At 37.1% G+C, this 19,229-nt stretch overlaps 5 protein-coding genes and 1 pseudogene across 5 annotated transcripts; 4 read left to right on the forward strand and 2 right to left on the reverse strand.

Moving 5' to 3' along the window:
- Positions 1 to 304: 304 nt before the first annotated feature.
- LOC112747843 (uncharacterized) lies at positions 305 to 2,597 on the reverse strand. The gene is made up of 4 exons (XM_025796050.1): positions 2,120 to 2,597; positions 1,967 to 2,034; positions 1,036 to 1,894; positions 305 to 957 (listed from the first exon to the last, which is right to left on the reverse strand). Exons 1-4 carry the CDS (start codon positions 2,595 to 2,597, stop codon positions 305 to 307), a joined length of 2,058 nt encoding a protein of 685 aa, XP_025651835.1.
- Positions 2,598 to 3,727: 1,130 nt separating this feature from the next.
- On the forward strand, positions 3,728 to 4,851 carry LOC112748789 (norfluorocurarine synthase 1). Its single transcript, XM_025797032.3, has 3 exons — positions 3,728 to 4,213; positions 4,293 to 4,415; positions 4,483 to 4,851. The coding sequence occupies exons 1-3, from the start codon at positions 3,848 to 3,850 to the stop codon at positions 4,780 to 4,782; spliced, it is 789 nt and encodes a 262-aa protein (XP_025652817.1). The 5' UTR covers positions 3,728 to 3,847; the 3' UTR covers positions 4,783 to 4,851.
- Positions 4,852 to 6,952: 2,101 nt separating this feature from the next.
- LOC112747844 (uncharacterized GPI-anchored protein At4g28100-like) lies at positions 6,953 to 7,708 on the forward strand (annotated as a pseudogene).
- A 272-nt stretch (positions 7,709 to 7,980) lies between these two features.
- LOC140179091 (formin-like protein 8) lies at positions 7,981 to 8,715 on the forward strand. The gene has a single exon (XM_072217701.1). It carries the CDS (start codon positions 7,981 to 7,983, stop codon positions 8,713 to 8,715), a length of 735 nt encoding a protein of 244 aa, XP_072073802.1.
- A 529-nt stretch (positions 8,716 to 9,244) lies between these two features.
- LOC112748787 (pentatricopeptide repeat-containing protein At3g50420) lies at positions 9,245 to 13,281 on the forward strand. Its single transcript, XM_025797029.3, has 3 exons — positions 9,245 to 9,916; positions 10,350 to 10,486; positions 10,836 to 13,281. Exon 3 carries the CDS (start codon positions 10,856 to 10,858, stop codon positions 12,989 to 12,991), a length of 2,136 nt encoding a protein of 711 aa, XP_025652814.1. The 5' UTR covers positions 9,245 to 9,916; positions 10,350 to 10,486; positions 10,836 to 10,855; the 3' UTR covers positions 12,992 to 13,281.
- A 183-nt stretch (positions 13,282 to 13,464) lies between these two features.
- On the reverse strand, positions 13,465 to 18,446 carry LOC112748788 (nuclear pore complex protein NUP58). The gene is made up of 6 exons (XM_025797030.3): positions 17,706 to 18,446; positions 17,490 to 17,604; positions 15,726 to 16,196; positions 14,844 to 15,372; positions 14,092 to 14,129; positions 13,465 to 13,899 (listed from the first exon to the last, which is right to left on the reverse strand). Exons 1-6 carry the CDS (start codon positions 17,984 to 17,986, stop codon positions 13,861 to 13,863), a joined length of 1,473 nt encoding a protein of 490 aa, XP_025652815.1. The 5' UTR covers positions 17,987 to 18,446; the 3' UTR covers positions 13,465 to 13,860.
- Between the last annotated feature and the right edge of the window lie 783 nt (positions 18,447 to 19,229).

Genomic DNA, 19,229 nt, shown 5'->3' on the forward strand with positions numbered 1-19,229 from the left:
AAAGTTACATAACGAGGTTAAAAACTTTATTTATTATAAAGTGTTAACTAGGTTAAAATAAATGACGAGATTACATAAAAAGTTACATTTAATTGTGAAGTAGGTCATAACAAAGTTACATTAAAAAGCTTAACCACTAATGACCTCTAGAGGAGCTTGGACCTGTGCGTTGAGGACATCGGCTGCGGCTATGTCCCTCGCGTCCACATATAGTACACCGGCAAGGACCACGCATATCCCGCGAATCCATCTCATTCAAGTAGCGGGTTGACTTCGGTCTTCCTTTTGTCACACGTCTCAATGTTCAGTTGGCGATCACCTTCTCTCCTTCATATCTATCCCATGTAGATGGGTCACCCATCGGAACAAACTCGCCTTTGTACACCTTGCAAATTTCAGACATCTTGTACATGTCGTGCACATATACTTGCCAATCAAGACGCTGGTTAGCGCAACATGCAAGAACGTGGCGACATGAGAGTCGCTCGACCTGGAAATGGCCACAGTCGTAGTGTCGTTGCGCAAGGTTAACAGTGTAAATAGAATCATCTTGCATTTCATGAACCTCAAACATCTCATTGCGCCTATCGAACCAATTGACCACAATGTTTCCTGCACGTCGAAAGCTTTCTTCAACTCTCTTTATTGCAAATTCTGAATACGTGAATCCGTTGCGGACATGCTCATGAGCCTCGGCACTCTTCCGAGTAAACAATTTATTCAGCCGATAGAAAGTAGACCTAACAATGGCAGTCACAGGAAGGTTGCGTGCACCCTTCAGGACAGAATTTATGCACTCTATCAAGTTTGTCGTCATATGTCCCCCAACGATGACCCCATCGAATGCCAACACCCATCTCTCAACACCGATGTCATCGCACCATTGAGTATATGCCTCACCCCACTCTTTAAGCCTTTGGTAGTTTTTGTTGTACTCCTGTTCCGTCCTAGAGTAGCCTGTTTAACAAACCATTTAATCACAAGCAGATGCCACAAAATTACTATGAATAGAACCATAACAGCAAAATGAAATACCTGTGTTCACCACGAGTTTATGCAAATACGGAGCCTTGAACCTCCTTAAGAAGTTGGACCCGATGTGCCTGATGCAGTACATGTGCCACGCTCTTGGTGGTGACCATGCACCATTACTACGAGCTATTGCAGCGTCGATGGAGGTATGGCGGTCAGAAATAATACCCACACCATCAATGGTAACAACATATCTCTGCAAATTGGTTAGGAAAAACTCCCATGCGTCTGCTGTCTCGCCCTTGACTATCGCAAATGCAATAGGCACAATGTTTTGGTTCCCATCTTGTGCAACCGCAACCAGAAGTGCACCTTTATATTTTCCGTACAGGTGCATGCCATTAACCTGCACCAATGGCTTGCAGTGTCTGAATGCTACAATACACGGATAGAAGCTCCAAAAAATGCAGTGCAACACTCTTACACCTTGAACCTCCTCACTCTCACGGTAAACAGAAAGCATTTTTATTTGAACACGAGACCTTGGCAACTTCGCAGTCATTGCTTTCAACCATATTGGCAGATTCTGGTAAGAAACTTCCCAATCACCAAAAATTTTTGCGACAGATTTCTGCTTTGCCAGCCAAGCTTTGCGGTAACTTACAGTGTAGTTGGACCTGGATTGAACTTCTGCAATAATAGACTTCACCTTTATCGACGGGTCTGCTTCGACCAACGGCCTAATAGCCTCTGCAATTGTGTCTGAGTCCAACTTGGCATGATCTTGCAAAATCATACCCATGGTGCACGTGTGTTTGCCATTGTATCTTCTGATCTCCCAGCAACCCTTCTTTCGAATCAAACTCGCTCGGATAAGCCAATCACACCCCGCACCATAACCCTTGCATTTCGCACAGAATGTCTGTGGCTCAAACTCATACACAGTGTAATCAACTCCTCTAGAGATAGTATAACTTTTGATTGCAGATATCACCGACTCTCTGGAACCAAATTCCATTCTGACACTAAACTCGCCATCTTCCGCCGGAACATTGCCTCCACCTGCGACGAACGAACCATTGTTAGTACAATGCAAGTAAAATTAATGGTAGTGGTAACTTTAATTAATAACCATAAAATAATATACCGATATTCGCATACTCAAAAAATTCTGGGGCATGCATGCCTTCAAGATCCAGAGTCCGCATAAAAGACGGAACGCCAAAGGAATGCTGACTTACAATCGCATCCGCCTCATTTTGTATCGCCGGATTGCTTGCCAAGTCTCCGTCATCATTTTCGTCATCGACTTCATAGTTGGCTTCAAACTCCTTTTCACTGTCATCGTTATCTTCTTCCCAATCTATATCCCCAAGCTCATCAACATTGACCTCCTCCCCAACCGCGTCCAACCCCGAATGCTGTTCGAACTCAACATACAACTCTATCATTGGCATGTGAAACCGGGTTTGTTGATAAATACCTAACATCTGCTGCATATTGGCATCGTCAATGATGTGCATTATTTGAAACTGTATCAACCCACCAAATACTTGTACAGGATTCCTGTATAAAATGTTGCTCACTTTTCGAAATGTGGCTTTGTATGTTATTACAAATCCCATTTTACAACTCTACAAAACTCATGGTACATGGAATAGCAAATGACAACGGACATTCACAAACAAAAATCACTCCTTCATGTGTGTTTGTTATAATCTCACCATTATAATACACTCACAAATTTGCAATACTTTCCATAACTTCAACCTCACCTAATCCGACTTTTTTGACACACCTAACTGCCAAAAAAACTAAGAACTATGACATATGTGCAAGAAAGAAGAATAGGATGAGTAGAAGTGAAGTGAGGTAAGTTGAACAAATCTTGCTTCGTATTTATAGGCAGGACTCTTGATTAAAATATTTTTTTTAAACAAAACGCAACCTACGTTTTGCATCTTCCAAAAAAAAGCTGACACAAAAAGCAAAAAACAAAACACAAGCTGCGTTTTGTTGCTTCAAAAAAAAATGCTGCCCATCACTAAACGCAGGTTGCGTTTGGGCTTAAACCAAAATAAAAAAAAATTTGAAAACCTTATAACAAAACCCAGGCTGCGTTTGTTTTGTTTTCTGATAAAAAAAAAAGGAGAGAGTAAAATATAGGTTATGTTTTGAGCTAATACTGTAGCAGTGAAAATTTTGTCCATATACCCATTTTATTGCATAACACCAACATGTTTTCCAGGACAAAAAAAATCAGCCCCAAAATAAACATATCAGCACCCCCAATTTATATATATGTTATTGGCGATACAAAATAAGGCTAATTATGGTATTTTTTAATTTTTGTTTAATTTATTTTTAATAACAAATTTTAAATATTTTAAATTTATTAATTTTTATATTTTAAAATTAAATATTAATTATTTAATTATTTTTATAAGTTAGACATTAATTTTTAAATATCATAACAAACATATTTTTTTAAATATCATACCAAACATATCTTTTTAATTTCTAAAAATAAAATATCTTTTTGTAAAAAAATTAGGTAAACCAAGTTGAAATTTGGAACATGTTTTAATTATACAACTTGCTCGTAGTTTTGCATACTTCAAGAAGACTTAAGCAAGTTTTAGTTAAGGTGATGTAATTATTTTTAGGTAAAGTTAATAGATAAAACATATGAAAACAACTCATTTAGAACGTTAGCTAAAAATTCTTCTTACATTAAAAAAAGCTTAGATATGTCATCATTATCTACAATTGTGAAAACAAAGTAAGATTTTTATATAAAGTATTATTAGGCAACAACCATAAATGGCAAATTATTAAGACGTAACCTAAAGCGGGTGCAACGAGTGAAGAAAAGATGGAGAGTATAAAAAAGCATTTCGTTGTGGTGCACGGAGTGTGCCATGGAGCGTGGTGTTGGTACAAGGTGAAGTCGGCGTTGGAGTCTAAGGGGCACAAGGTGACAGCCCTAGACCTAGCCGCATGCGGCATCAACACAAAGCAAATAGAGCAAGTTGAAACCTTTTCGGAGTATTCAGAGCCGCTGTTAGAGCTTCTGGCCTCGCTTGCTCCCAAGGAAATGGTTGTTCTTGTGGGTCATAGCTTTGGAGGAATAAGCATAGCCATGGCAATGGACAAGTTTCCCCACAAGGTAGAATTTGCCGTTTTCGTTTCGGCTTTCATTCCCGATACCATCCACAACCCTTCATATGTCTTACAGAAGGTATGAACTAAATATGATCTCTGCTTGTTTAAAATTTCTTGTAAGAAAAATTGGTTTTGATTTGGATTATTGTGTATAGCACACTGAGAGATATGGAAATAGGGAATCAGACAATGAGAGATCATGGTGTGGAGGCAAAACATTGATGATGCTTGGCCCCAATACCTTGTCTACCATGTTCTATCAACACTCTTCTGCTGAGGTACTTTCATTTTTCTTAATTAGCTTACTTAAAATAACTTATGATGATATGAAAATAATACTTGTAGGATTTGGAGTTAGCAAAGAGCCTAGTAAGGCGAGGGTCACTGTTTTTTGAAGAATTGTCAAAGGCAGAAAATTTCTCCAAGGAGGGATATGGGTCGGTTGAGTGTGCTTATGTTGTGTGTAGCCATGATTTGGCAATTCCAGTGGAATTTCAGCAATGGATGATCCAAAATTCTGGGGTTTCTGAGGTGCGACAAATCAACGGAGCTGATCATATGGTTATGATTTCAAAGCCCCAAGAATTGTCTTCATGTCTCCTTGTCATAGCGGAAAAAGCACAACTCAAGAAGAATATTTTCTAAATGATGCTTCTCTCCATGTATCACCTTCATCTTTTAATGGAATAGTTATATTATTGATTGGCGATGGTATAGAGTAAATAGTCAAATTTATTTTTAAAATATTATTTATTTTTTAAATTAGTTTTTAAATTTTTTTTAATTAAATTTGTCTTTTAAAGATTTTAAATTAGTCAAATTAATTTTTTTTGTCACTTTCGTTGTTGACGACAACAAAATTTACTAATATGAACATTAAGTGACACTACAACACATATCTATAGCAGTCCTAATTAACTGTAATATAATATGTTTATAAAATTATATAAAATCAATTTTAGATTAAAAAATTTCAATACCTCAAAATTCTCTTCAATTTAAGATTCATTTGATATAATTTTAAAAATTTATTATATTAATAACTAATTAAAACCATCAAATATGTATTATTATCAATGTAGTATCATAATTAATGTATCACATTAATAAATTTTAATATGGTCAATAACAAAAATAATAAAAAAATTAATATGACTAATTTAAAATTTTTAAAAAATAAATTTAATTAACTTTTTTAAAAAATAAATTTAATTAATTTTTTTTAAAATTAATTTAAAAAACAGATGATATTTTAAAAATAAATTTAACCATTTATTCCTCCACTATACATTGCCAATAACTTTTTGATAGAGCGCTAATGCCTTCCTATATTAAATAACACTACCTTTTATCGAGCAACTAATGCGGCTCATTTTTTTTTTGTGTCTATAAAAATGAAAAAAAAAAAAAAAGGTAATCTACTCAAATACTATGATTTTTTGTATTTTTAAAATTGTGGAAGATACACAAATTAAAAAATTCAATTTTCGTATTTCGAATTTTTTAATATTTTTAATACAAAAAATCAAATAATCTGATTTTTTTTATCCTAAATTAAACAATATTATATTTAAAATTAACGCACCAACCATTTATAATTTAAAAAAATACCATTATCAACTTAATATAAAAAAATGAAAAGTAACCTAATACAAGTAAACAAATAGCAAATATTTAATTGGAGTGGGTATCTGTTACTTTCACACGTATATTAAATACATAGATAATTTTATCTCCTGGATTAATAATTTCTTAATTTAACAAGACATGTTTGGAACTTTTATTTTTATATATTGAATTATGAGTGAGAAATTCTTTAAAGATTTTTAAATTATGTGTTATATATTGTTATAAGTGTTTCACGTTTTATCTTTATATAATTAAAATAATATTTTTTTTTACAAAACGTCAATAACGTACGTCAATAACATTTTGTATTATTATTATAGTAATGTAAAATACTAAAATGATCAAATATTATTATGTTTCATATTGAAAATATCCATATCTAAAAATTTTAACCAAATGTTTACCTGAAATCTATCATGGATTTATGATTAACTAACACTCATAGTTTGAGATCATTATAAACATTTAAACTTTTAAAAATAATTGGATCACAATTTGTTTTATGAAAAAAGTTTAAAGATTATCAATTTTAATTTTAAAAATATTATTTGCATACTAAAATCAATCCTAATATATTTATATACAAATACATATATAATTTATTTTATTTTTAATATATATTTTATATTTCAATCTAATATTATATTTTTAGTAAACATTTGTAAATATTATTAGCCAAAAATAATAATTTGTACTAATCTTATAGTACTATTGTATTTTTATATATAACAATTAAGTAAAATGATGATGAAGAGTAAGTGTTTTGTTTAGTTTATTTTAATTTATTCCAATTGGAGTTAAGAAAAAAAAAGTTGAAAGACTAGCATTTTTTATAATCAATTTAATATTTTTAGTTTAACAATATATTTTTAATTTATATTTTTAAATATTATTAATTAATTACTAAATAAAAATAATAAGACTAAAAGACAAATAGGTCTCTGACCTTTTAAAACAGGGACATTTTCGTCCCTCAAGATTGGAAAATACATTTCGATCCCCCACGTTTTAAAACGGGAGACAATTATACCCTTCTATCCGTTTTGGGCCAAAAACGGCAATGGAGCCAGCTGACATGGAGGGGCAGTGAATGACGTGACCGTTACAGTTGGTGAGGTGGATTGGGACGAAATTTTAGTGGACAATTATACCCTTTCTTTCTTTTTCTCTCATAAACATTTCATCAAACACCATGTCAGCTCCACTACCACTAACCCTTTTCCTCTTCTGCATTATCATCTTCTTCTTCCATTGCTACATGTGCAATGACTCATCATCAACAACAACCCTTCAAACCCTTAAGCCCATCCTCCCAAACAAAAGCCCAGGCCCAGGCCCATCTCATCCATCAACAGCAACCATCCCTGCATTCCCTGAACAATCTGATGTCAAAGGTTGCCCCTTGACACTCTAAGATGAACTCTTTGACGGTATAAAGAATGCTTGTGGAGGCGGTGGTGGTGGTGGTTCTGACATGGAGCTCCACCGCACACGATGCTGCCCTGTTCTTGCATCATGGTTATACTCTGCATATTCTTCCACTGCATTAACCCATAGCCATACCCACATATCATCATTGTCATATGAGATGCCATTGTTACCAGATGACTCAAAAACATGTGTGAATGACTTAGAGAATGCACTGAAAGTGAGAGAGATTCAGCTGAAAAGACCCAATGAGACATGTGATGTTGTGTTCTGTTTCTGTGGGATAAGGCTTCACCCTCTGAGTTGCCCAGATGCATTTTCAATTAATAAAAATGGTGAATTTGTTGGGGATAAAACTGTGAGAAGGTTAGAGAAGAATTGCATCAGTAGAACCAACAATTTCAATGGCTTTCCTGGTCTTGGTGGCTGTTCCAAGTGCTTGAACACACTCTACAACAGTTTTCTATTAATCTTTTCCCAAAATAGATAAAAAAAAAAGAAGTTTTTGTTTTGATTTGGGGTTGTTTGATTCGCTATTTTGACTTAGAATTTGATGGATCTTTGTTGAATATGATGAATTTGAGTTCATTTTATTGATGTTGATCTTCTTCATGATTTGGTGATTTGGTAAAGTTGTGTTTGTTTTATCTTTCTGTTTGAGAGTTTGGTTACTCTCTAAGTTATCTTGCAATGTCACCATCCTTCACACGCCTTTGGAGTTTGTACGCTTCACGGAAGTCATAAGAACCAATTGAAGCCAAAGTTCTTGAAAAGGGTTACAAGGAGATGAGGGCTAGTGGCCTATTACTGAAGTTTCTTGAGGCAATTCTCAAAGCTGGAAACCGGATGAATGCCGGAATTTCTAGGGGAAATGCACAAGGTTTCAACGTAAGTGCTCTTAGGAAGCTTCCTAATGTGAAAAGCATTGATGGGAAGACTAGTTTGCTACACTTCATTGTAGAGCAGGTGGCTCAGTCAGAAGGAAGAAGAGAAGTTATGAATCAAAAGCATAACATTCCCAAAATCAACGGTGATATAAGCAACTCCAATGAAAACAATAATAGCCTTGTGCAACACGAGACAGAGAAGGAGTATCTGATGCTTGGTTTACAAGTGTTATTGGGAGGTATAAATGATGAGTTATCTGAAGTAAAGAAAGCAGCAATATTTGATCATCAGAATTTCATTAGGATGTTATACATTCTCAATGCTCGTGTTAGCGAAATTCGAGAGATTGTAACCAAATGTTGTAGCGAGAACAATGAGAGAGGTGGATTTGTTAAGGAAATGAAAGGGTTTGTAGAGGAATGTGAGGATGAGCTTAAAGTTGTGAAAAATGAACACCTTAGGATCATGGAGCTTGTGAAGAAAACCAATGAGTATTATCTAGGAGGTGGAGGAGGATCAAATCCCTTTGAACTGTTTCTTATTGTGAGAGATCTTGTGCATGAAGAACCCCCCTCGCTCATCATGGACGATCGCACAAGCAGCGGCCATGACTTCCACCTTGCGTTTGGATGAAATAGGGCTCACTGGTGGAAACGGCGTCGTTTGGCACTTCAGGGATGAATTTGTCCAGTTAAATTTCGTCCCAATCCACCTCAGCGAGCGTAACAGCCACGTCATTCACTGCCCCTCCATGTCAGCTGGCTCCGTTGCTGTTTTTGGCCCAAAACGGACGGAAGGGTATAATTGTCTCCCGTTTTAAAACGTGGGGGATCGAAATGTATTTTCCAATCTTGAAGGACGAAAATGTCCCCATTTTAAAAGGTCAAAGACCTATTTGTTTTTTAGTCAAATAATAAATTTTATTGTCTTACTAGAAACAACATATAATACTCAAAACAAAAGTAGCACAATATAATGTTTATAGGAATCGGGTACTCTTTAAAGTTTAAATACCATCCATAGTTTTAAAAACGGAATCAGATCTACGATTAATTTTGGTTAACCGAAAATCAATCTAATTAATTCGGTTGAAATAAAAAAGCATCAGATAAAAATCGATGAAAAAACCAGTTAAACCGATTGATTAATTGGTGAATTATTTGAACCGAGCAGGTTTTTTTTAACATTTTCGGTTTTTAATAAAAAAAAAAAAAAAAAAAAAAAAAAAAAAAAACAGAAAACCCCCCTTCTTCCTCTGTCTCACAGAACCCTAACCTAAACTAAACCCTATCAGAGGCTCAGAGTTGCAGCCACCACTATCGCCGCCGGCGGTGACAGCCAGCGGTTGCCGTCGTCGCTCTCGAAGGTCTGCTCGTGCTCGGAGCTGTTGGCCTCGCCGTCTTTGTCCTTGTCGTCATATCAGACTCATCATCAACAAAAGTTCAAAACTCATTACCCAGCCCCCACCATCGCCGAAGGCAGCAGCCCCCACCATCGCCGAACTCCTCTCCTCGGCCGTGGGTACCGTCGCCGCCGGCATTGTGACAAGTATAGGGTGTCATCTCGCCGCCGAACGTCTCTGCCACTCACCCTCTTCTCGCCGTGAAACCTTTGCTCGGAGATCTTCTCTTGCCGTCGCGAACAGTTCCTGCTCGGCCGTATTCTCCTCGTCGTCGCGAACTCTGCGCCCAGCGTCACTGTCTTCAAGCTCTCTGTTACCGCCATGTTCCTCCGAGCTCACACTCTCTTGGAGATCACTCTGTCACCGCCGTTCCTCCCTCGCCGCCATGAGGATGATGGCTCTGATTTGGTTGGTTGTGCTCGCTCCAGTCAGGTATATGCCCTTATTTCTTAGCTCACATGCTCTGATCTGTTATTAATATTCTATTTTGGTTTGCCTGATTGGTAATGCTTCTTCATAATTGCATTTGCACGTGTTTATGTTTGTTACCGAATATGTTGATTTACCGAATTTCTGGAGTTTGAGTTTCAATTCAGTTCTGGTATGATAGGATACAGAAATTAATTAACATATTGGGAATTAGTGCGGCCTAAGAAAACCATGTCTGAGTTATTTGAAGTAATTAATTCTTTGGTGAATGGAGTCTCAATTGTGGCCTCGTATATATGACTATTAAGAGAGGTGAAATAGTTCCGATGCTATGCAATTCGATTTGGTTGAGAATTGTGTTTTAAAATTTAAACCTTTCTTCTCGATTGTGGCTTCGTATATGACTATTATGTTTGTTTCTTTTGTTGTGGATTAGGTGTATGTTGACTTTGAAGTTTGTGGTGGGGCAATGAGATTGAGTTCTTGTTGTTTATAATGGGACTCCATACCAGACTCGAGAGCAAGCTTAGGAGAGGTGTTGATATTATTGTTGGCACTCCAGGTCTCGTGAAGGTATTGCCTTTATAATATTTGGTTTCATGTAATGGTTTTTCTTTTGCAATATGATTAATACCTATTGGGTTTTGATTTTTTTTTATATTTAATTAAACTGGTTTAACTACGATTTAACTTCGATTAGACCATTAAACCAGTCAGTCGATCTATTTATTGACTGGTTCAGTTCTCGCAACCTTGCTAAATAGTAAATACACATATTTGTAACTTTGTATTATTGGGTTTGGATGTATATGTCCCCGCCAACAAAATTTTGTTAAGAGTAAAATATACTGTGTCGTTTTTAAGATACTTCAAAAATATTTTTGACTTTTAATTTGATTCTATTTGCTTGCATTTCATCTAGGCGATTGTTAGAACAGGTAAATGAACAAGGCATGTTGTTGTGCAACAGAGGCTCTTGCACTCTCTGCGCTCCAAAAATGCAGCACCGTCACCTCACTCAGAGAGGCGCGTCAACTTCACGCCCTCATTGTCACCACCACCACCACCCTCTTAAGCTCCAAATCTCCCTTTCTCTACAACAACATCATCTCTATGTATGCACGATGCGGTTCTCTCAGCGACTCTCACATATTGTTCGACAAAATGCCTCACAAAACGCTTGTTTCTTACAATGCGCTTCTTTCTGCTTATTCTCGGGCCCCGGGCCATGCCGTTTCCGCCCTCAAACTTTATACCCAGATGGGTTTTATGGCCGTCAGGCCCAGCAGCAAGACCTTCACAAGCTTGCTGCAAGCTTCTTCCTTGCTTGAAGATTGGTGGGTTGGGTCTTTGCTTCATGCCCAGGGTATAAAGTTTGGTTTTTTGAGTAATATTTGTGTCCAAACTTCTCTGCTTAATATGTACTCAAATTGCGGGGATTTGGGTTCTGCTGAAATGGTCTTTGGGAACATTGGTGACAGAGACGATGTTGCATGGAATTCTTTGATTATTGGCTATCTGAAGAATAATAAGATCAAGGAAGGTCTTAGTCTTTTTTCTGCAATGCTGAGGGATGGTTTTGTCCCTACCCAGTTCACATATTCTATGATTTTGAGCGCATGTAGTCGTCTGAAGGGTTATCAATATGGGAGATTGATTCATGGCCATCTGATCGTTAGGAACGTCTCATGTGATTTGCATATGCAGAATGCTCTTCTTGACATGTACTGCAATGCTGGCGATACACAAACAGCAGATAAGTTTTTTTGTGGAATGGAAAACCCGGATTTAGTTTCTTGGAATTCGATGATTGCTGGTTATTCTGAGAATGAAGATGGGAAGAAGGCTATGAGTTTGTTTGTCCGGTTGCAGGAATTTTGTTTCCCTAAACCAGATGATTATACCTATGCCGGCATCATATCTGCAACCGGAGCATTTCCATGTTCCAGTTATGGAAAGCCTCTTCATGCTCAGGTTATCAAAGCAGGATTAGAGAGAAGTGTTTTTGTTGGAAGTACTTTAGTGTCTATGTATTTTAAAAATTGTGAAATCGAAGCTGCTCAAAGAGTATTTGATTCGATCTCCAGGAAGGATGTTGTTCTCTGGACTGAAATAATCATTGGTTATTCTAAGACGGATGGAATGAGCGCCATCAAATGCTTCTCTGAAATGTTTCACAAAGCCCAAGGCATCGATGATTATGTTCTCAGTGCAGTTTTGAGCGCCTGCGCTGATCTTGCCATTTTAAGACAAGGTGAAATGATTCATTGCTACACTGTTAAACTGGGCTATGGTGTTGAAATGTCTGTTTCTGGGAGTCTAATCGATATGTATGCCAAGAATGGTTGCCTTGAAGATGCATATTGTGTATTTTCTCATGTTTCAGATCCAGATTTGAAGTGTCGGAACTCAATGCTTGGAGGATATAGTCGCCATGGAATGGTGGAGGAAGCATTTAAATTATTTGAGGAGATTCTGGAACAAGGTCTCATCCCAGATCAAGTAACGTTCTTGTCTCTGTTGTCTGCATGCAGCCACTGTAGGTTGGTTGAGCAGGGAAAATTCCTCTGGAATTATATGAACAGCATTGCTTTAGTTCCAGGGCCTAAACACTACTCTTGCATGGTATCTCTGTTGAGCCGGGCAGCATTACTGGAAGAGGCAGAGGAAATTATCATTAAATCACCTTATGTTGAAGATAATCTTGAACTATGGAGAACTTTGCTAAGCGCCTGTGTTATCAATAAAAATTTGAAAGTAGGAGTTCATGCAGCTGAGGAAGTTTTGAAGTTGGATGCAAATGATGGTCCAACACTTGTCTTGCTTTCGAATCTATATGCCTCAGCAGGGCGGTGGGATAAAGTTGCAGAGACTAGAAGAAATATGAAGGGATTGCTGGTTGAGAAAAGTACAGGGTTAAGTTGGATTGAGGCCAAGAACAACATTCATGCATTCTCTTCAGGAGATCAATCACACCCCATGGCTGATGAGGTGCAGGCTGAACTGTACAGATTGAAAATAAATATGGTCGGAACAGAAATTGATGAACATGAGGCACAAAATGCATATGCTACATAAGTTGCAGCGGCTAAGCATGTTGTGGATGTGGAATTTAAGTAAAATAAAATAGTGTATAGAGAAACTGAACTTATAGTTATGGGGATAGAACGACAAGCTTCTACAGATAGGAACGATAGTTTGTTATTTTCCATCTCCCCTTTGCACTATAGAGTCTAGAGTCTAGAATATAGATGTTTCCTATATAGTGTCCAGCTGGAAAATTGTTACATGCTCCTCAGTTCACGAAGTATTATGCAAAATCTGAGTTTCTGACCCAAATATTAACTGAGTAATATTTCAATCATTAACTACCTAGAGTATTATTGTTCTCTCGTATGGAAAATGAAGTTATTCTTAACTGCACATTTTTTGTTACACTAATACATAACTGAGTTGTGGCACTTGGAAATTTGAGTATAATGAGTAATAAATTAATAATAATAATAACCAAAAGTATTCAAGGAAAAAGGAAAAGGGTCAACTACTCCACGTTGTGTCCAAACAAACTGCTTAGTTAATGGCAATTGATATCTTTTACAACAGCGAACCATTTATGATCGACAGGCTTGCTACAATTCATGAGAATTTGGCAATCAAAATCATCTAACCTACAATTAATCTACAACGTTAAATGAAATGGAGCCAACAGTGACTCACTGAAAGCCTAATGGAAGAACTCAATGAATCAAAACGACCAAGAATCCAGAAGTGAATACATCAACATCTACCAGCGCCCTCACAGCAGTATCCATTTTCCCACATCACCAGATTCAGAGATGACCATTTTAGGACCAGACCTAACAAGAAAAACCATGCTTCATGCAGAACATCGCATGCTTGGATGCAGTAAAGGGTATCATCAACTTTATGATCTCAGCTCGCTTTTATTAGCGGCGAGCAGGTCGGGTTTTCGGCCGCGGATTTTTCTACAAGATCACAGGGAAACAAAAAGAAAAGACTTAGAAGATTCAAGAAACTGCAAAACAGATAAATCGCAAATTTGGAAGAAAACTACAATACTTGACTCTGTCAACACAGAAAGTACCCGATATTAGGAATTTTTTAGATTCATAATCAGACTTAATCTAGAAAGAGTAGAAAGGATAAAATTTACTTACAGATCCTCCAAAGCTCGCACCGGATCCTGTTGCAGCACCTGAATAGGAAGGAATAAATGGTTAATGTTGTGTGAACACAGGAATGAGAAATCCGAATAAAACTTCACCCCAACACAAAGCATAAGAGAAGAAACAATGAAATGGGAAAAGAAAAAGCTTAAATTCAACAATGCTCCATTTCGTGATTTCAAAAACCTAATTGCAAGCAAGAAATGCTTCTCCAGAACTGGTACTATCACAATTATAGAAATTTTTAACCATAAGCATACAGTTGTTCCATTACATAAAAGAAAACTTGAGAAATGTATCCAAAACAGGCAGAAAACAATTCGCCAGCTTCAATGAAATCATTGAATGTACCAAACTGTCACTGATTCAAGTGATTTGACACTTATTCTCCGTAGTAGGCCACCTAAAAAAAGGTCCTTGAAAAGCTTTATCAAGTTATCTCCATAGTAGGCCACCTAACTTGAATCAAATGCGAAGAAATCCGAAAGATAATACTGGTGACATAAACTAAACAAAAACTATCCAAAATACAAAAGATTACAGATCCAAAAATGGCAATTATTATTTATTTGGTTGGAATGAACTACTAGGATGAATAATTTCCTTTTTACAGGTTTTGGTCAACTGGTGTTACTTTGGTTAAACATGTAAATTTCAGCTGTCTTTTGTTGTCTTGCAACAGCCCTCAAAATACAATTGTGATTGTTAAATAAATTTAAAAGAACAATAACTCAAGAAGGTACCTGACACGAATGAACTTGAGAAGAGCGAATTTCCAGCTGGAGTTGAACTAAACAAGGGAGCAGTATTACTAAACAAAGAAGGAGTTGAAGCAGGACCAGGTAAGGAGGATGTAGAACCAAAAAGTGAGGTTTGAGGTGTAGCAGTAGATGATCCAAACCAAGAAGACCCTAGGGCAGGAGTTGATGGGGTTGCAAACAAAGACGATGACATAGAAGATGATGGAGCAGAAGAAGGTGTACTAAAAAGAGAGAGTCCACTTCCTGATGATGATGTAGTTGCTGTGGATGTCTGTGGGGCAGCCAATGCTCCTTGAGTTCCTGAACTAGAAAACAACCCTGCAACTTGAGTTGAGGGCTGTGAATTTGCAGGTAAATGCAACGTCGGGTGAACTCTTTTTGAGGCGGCTTCTTGTCTTGCAGTTTCTCGCCGGTCAGCCTCTAAAAATGGATCATTCACCTCCCCCCGTCGGCGTTGATCAGCTAGATATGCTGATTTCATAGATTCAATATATTGATGAATGCTCTCGACCTAAGTAATTAAAACCTGTTATTACTAATGTAGAAGAGAACTGGACAATAACATCTAGCAGTGACAGCAGTAATTCTATGTAAGAAATTTTTTAGCAAAGGGGCATACATGAATAATACTCTCTAGTATACCAGTTACTGTCCTTTGTTCATTACAATAAGGGAAAAAAATAGCATGGGATTGAGTATAGAATCACCATGACACCATATGAAGAATGGACAGTTATTCCAAAAATAACAGATGATGAAATGTTTTGTTTATGCAACTTAGCCACAATGCCACATGATGAAAACTACATAGTATGTTGTAAAATCAGGTAAGAACTAAAAGGGCTATATTTTTTTTCTCTTTACCTTTGCAGCCACATGAACAAAAAAATCATGCACATTTGTCATGACTTTGGGAAGAGATTGCAACAACGAGGATCCATTAGAGGAACCATTTCTCTCAGAGTCCAAAAGAATAAGCTGCTCCAATTCTTCAATCCACTGATGACATTCACCAAGATACTTCTCAAATCTTAAAACTGTTTGCTGTAAAAAGGGTGACGGTTTCTTTGGAAGACCACTATAGAAGTCAAAAACAGGCACTATAGATGTAGCAGTTGGTTGGCTACTTGGACCAGATGATGCAGTTGCACCAGCAGTCTGTGATGGGGCAGTGGCACTTGATGCTCCCCCACTGGGATGAAGAAACCTTGGACGTAGCATCATAAAGGAACGAACAGCTACCTCAGTGTTGCGTAACATATCCTTGACAACAGACATCAATTCCAGCAGCACAGTTTTCTGTCTTTCCATACCAGTGCTGATTCCACCAAGTTCCTGTCAAATGACAAAGTAAATAGCTATTGTTTCAACTTTCAAGAATGCAGCAACAACAACTAAGTCATGTCCCGCTAAGCAGGTTCAAGTATATGGATCAAATGATGCCACAGTGTTTTATGATAAAACATATTTATATTCAACTATTATCATCTAAATATCTTTCAATAGTTGATCTGTGATTTTTCTAGATCTCCATATATCTCTTATATTGGACTATCCACTACTTGATCCAATCTCCTTGTTGGGTCCTCCTCAGGTCTTCCACACATTTCTAAGCTGCTAAGGGAAGATTACAGCATCTTCTTACAATAGATAGCACCCCAACTTCTCTCTTTTTCCCTCCAATACTCATTGCCTATCCTATATTCTTTCGAGAGTAGATCACTTTAAAGCCTGAGCATCAAAAGTAATCAAGAATAGGATACTTGGTGTTTGGATCTCAAAGTTACCTTCTAAGATCATAAAAATCCTGAATTCTTAATTCAGCACTGATAAAATAGGCTTGCGAATTTCCAGAAAAGCTTCAATAAGAATAAGATTATATGCTGAGTCTAAGATGAATTACGAACACTAATGACTTGACGCTGCTTTTAGGATCAAGAAAATACATTGAAAGTTCACAAACCACTTGTGTTATTCAAGTATATGCCCTGCCTACACAAACTAGACAAAATTTATATGCTTCCTTTATTATAGAAGAACAGAGCAAACCACATATTGGCAAGTCTCAATTGGTAACCAATTTTGCAACATTTTTCCTACTTTAAATCTAACTAACATAGCAGAGATATCTATATTTCCCGTAGAGTCTGTGTTAATTGTCAGCAGAACACCTAAATAGCGTCCTGTTTATTTTTGCACTCAAACCATCAAAATCTATTTGTTTTAACAGTTTGACCTTTGTTTTTCTAGGTCTTCCTCTACTTCTAGCTAATGGACTGCTCTTCATCTAATATACTCTCCTTACTGTGGCCTCTCAAGGCTTTCTGTACACTTGGTTAAAGCAGATAACACGAGACTCTACCATATTTGAAAGTATCCCTTGAATATTGTGTCTCATATAATGCAACATCACCATGTACCCGCAACATCTGTAACATATAAAATACTAGCAAACCAAGCATGCCTTAACTTAAAAACACTTAACATTAATCCATATTCAATACTCCTCCTTTCCCCTCTTCTTCGTAAGAAATGCACTGCCTTTCTAGAACAGCTAAAAGTATACAATAACAATAGGGGAATGGATAGGATAAAGAAGGAACATAAACGAGAAAGAAAAAAGAGAACCTGAACAATGTGGCTTGCATCAAGCTCAAACCCATCATTGGAAACAGAAGAATCATAAAGACGACTACATTGATCAAGCCTCTGGCTTTCGTCCCGATACTCCAATATCCGCTCCCTTAAGTAACAAATTACAGTTAATACTACTAAAATATTTCAAACAAGAAGCACATAGCAACCCGGAAAAGACTCCAGACTTGTAGGGAAAGTAGGACATACTCGATCTGAAGGAGAAACTTCTGGGAATCAGGGTGTAGATCGGACCAGTTGGTACTGTAAGTAGCGGGAGTTTTATCATTGGTGAACAGAAACAACTGCTGTTGCTGTTGCTGTTGCTGCTGCTGCTGCTGCAGTTGTAGTTGTTGTTGTTGTTGTTGCTGCTGCTGCTGCTGCTGCTGAAATTGAAGTTGGAGCTGCTGCTGTTGCGGCTGCTGAAACATGCTACTCTGCTGGAAAGGCGATTGCTGTTGCTGCGGCGTTGAAAACAAGGAAAATGACATTGTGGTAGGTGCTATCGAATTGCTGAGAAGCCCTGCTTAAACCCTAGAAAGAGGAATTAGATTGAGTGTTGAGGCCTTCAAAGTTAGAGAGCCTTGGTTCCGGAATTTTGAGAGGGGAGGGAAACTCTAATTGATTCTGAATTACTTCTCTTGTGTTATCAAACTTTTGAGTTTCAATTTGGGATTTGCTCATTTGCATACGCACCCTCAGTTGGGGCTCAACAGTCCTTTCCCTTTTGCATTCTCAGTTGTCGCGTCCCGCGCCCAGCACCCCACGCCCGGAGTCTTACACGGGTTTTCAAATTTAAATGCTACGGCGGCCCATCAAAATATCAAGCCCATTTACGCTCTCTCAGAAAGCAGGCCTTCTTCTTTCGGCCCTAAGTAGCCCATTTAAACTCATTTCTTTTTATTTCCTATTCTTCTCCTCTTTGTGTGCTTTATTTCCGAAAAAAAAAAAAAGAAATGCTAATTTATTCAGTAGATAATGTGATTGATTGATTGTGAAGACTAAATTTGACAAGGCAGGTGAGCCCCACAAAATGAACATTTTCATGTGCGAAACGATTATCGAAGCAATCACATCCCATCTTTGAGAAAAATGTAGTACAGTATGTAGAAACACAAGAAGAATGGCGGCCGAGTGGAATTAGCTCCATCCACTGTACAGTAAACAACACCAGTATTATGCAATTGCATGGAAAATCCAGTTGTCAATGTCAATATAACCATTTTTTATGTAAGCTAAGATTTTAACTTGTATATACAGTTGCTCTAATTCAATTTAAATAAATAAAATAAAGCACTTTGGGTAAATTATTCCAATTCTTCCAGAGTGTTCTGAAAATTGTACTAGTTGATCAATAATACCCTCCAAAGAGAAAGAGTGGACCTTGAGTCTTTGATATGTTTAGTTAAACTAAATGGTAAAGCTAAGTCTCGAATTCTCCAAATTGAATACAATATAACCAAAGTAAATATGATGCACAGCAAGAGTAAAGAGATTAAATTCAGGTTGCAACGTACAATGGTAACACATACTCCTACTGCCCTACATGTATGGAGAACCACGACTTTCCTCACATAGTCACATAACATACTATTCGTGTCTTTCCAATAGGGAACAAAAACACAGCTCTGAAATTATATTAAAGAGGGTAGAGACTCACCTGAAATTTATTTCCTACAACATTCTCATTCTGCCTAGCGCCAGAAATTTATTTCATAATTAGTACAAACAATT

Source organism: Arachis hypogaea, chromosome 15 (genome assembly GCF_003086295.3).
Source record: "Arachis hypogaea cultivar Tifrunner chromosome 15, arahy.Tifrunner.gnm2.J5K5, whole genome shotgun sequence".
In the NCBI taxonomy this organism is placed as follows: domain Eukaryota; kingdom Viridiplantae; phylum Streptophyta; class Magnoliopsida; order Fabales; family Fabaceae; genus Arachis; species Arachis hypogaea.

Coding starts and splice junctions, on each gene's coding strand:
- LOC112747843 (XM_025796050.1), bottom strand. CDS start 2,597: ATGGGATTTGTAATAACATACAAAGCCACATTTCGAAAAGTGAGCAAC. Junction 1,895..1,966: donor AATTTGGTTCCAGAGAGTCG/GTGATATCTGCA, acceptor TTTGAGCCACAG/ACATTCTGTGCGAAATGCAA. Junction 958..1,035: donor TAAACTCGTGGTGAACACAG/GTATTTCATTTT, acceptor TTTGTTAAACAG/GCTACTCTAGGACGGAACAG.
- LOC112748789 (XM_025797032.3), top strand. CDS start 3,848: ATGGAGAGTATAAAAAAGCATTTCGTTGTGGTGCACGGAGTGTGCCAT. Junction 4,214..4,292: donor CTTCATATGTCTTACAGAAG/GTATGAACTAAA, acceptor TATTGTGTATAG/CACACTGAGAGATATGGAAA. Junction 4,416..4,482: donor ATCAACACTCTTCTGCTGAG/GTACTTTCATTT, acceptor TAATACTTGTAG/GATTTGGAGTTAGCAAAGAG.
- LOC140179091 (XM_072217701.1), top strand. CDS start 7,981: ATGAGGGCTAGTGGCCTATTACTGAAGTTTCTTGAGGCAATTCTCAAA.
- LOC112748787 (XM_025797029.3), top strand. CDS start 10,856: ATGAACAAGGCATGTTGTTGTGCAACAGAGGCTCTTGCACTCTCTGCG.
- LOC112748788 (XM_025797030.3), bottom strand. CDS start 17,986: ATGTCATTTTCCTTGTTTTCAACGCCGCAGCAACAGCAATCGCCTTTC. Junction 16,197..17,489: donor ATGCAAGCCACATTGTTCAG/GTTCTCTTTTTT, acceptor GTCATTTGACAG/GAACTTGGTGGAATCAGCAC. Junction 13,900..14,091: donor GTGCGAGCTTTGGAGGATCT/GTAAGTAAATTT, acceptor GTGATCTTGTAG/AAAAATCCGCGGCCGAAAAC.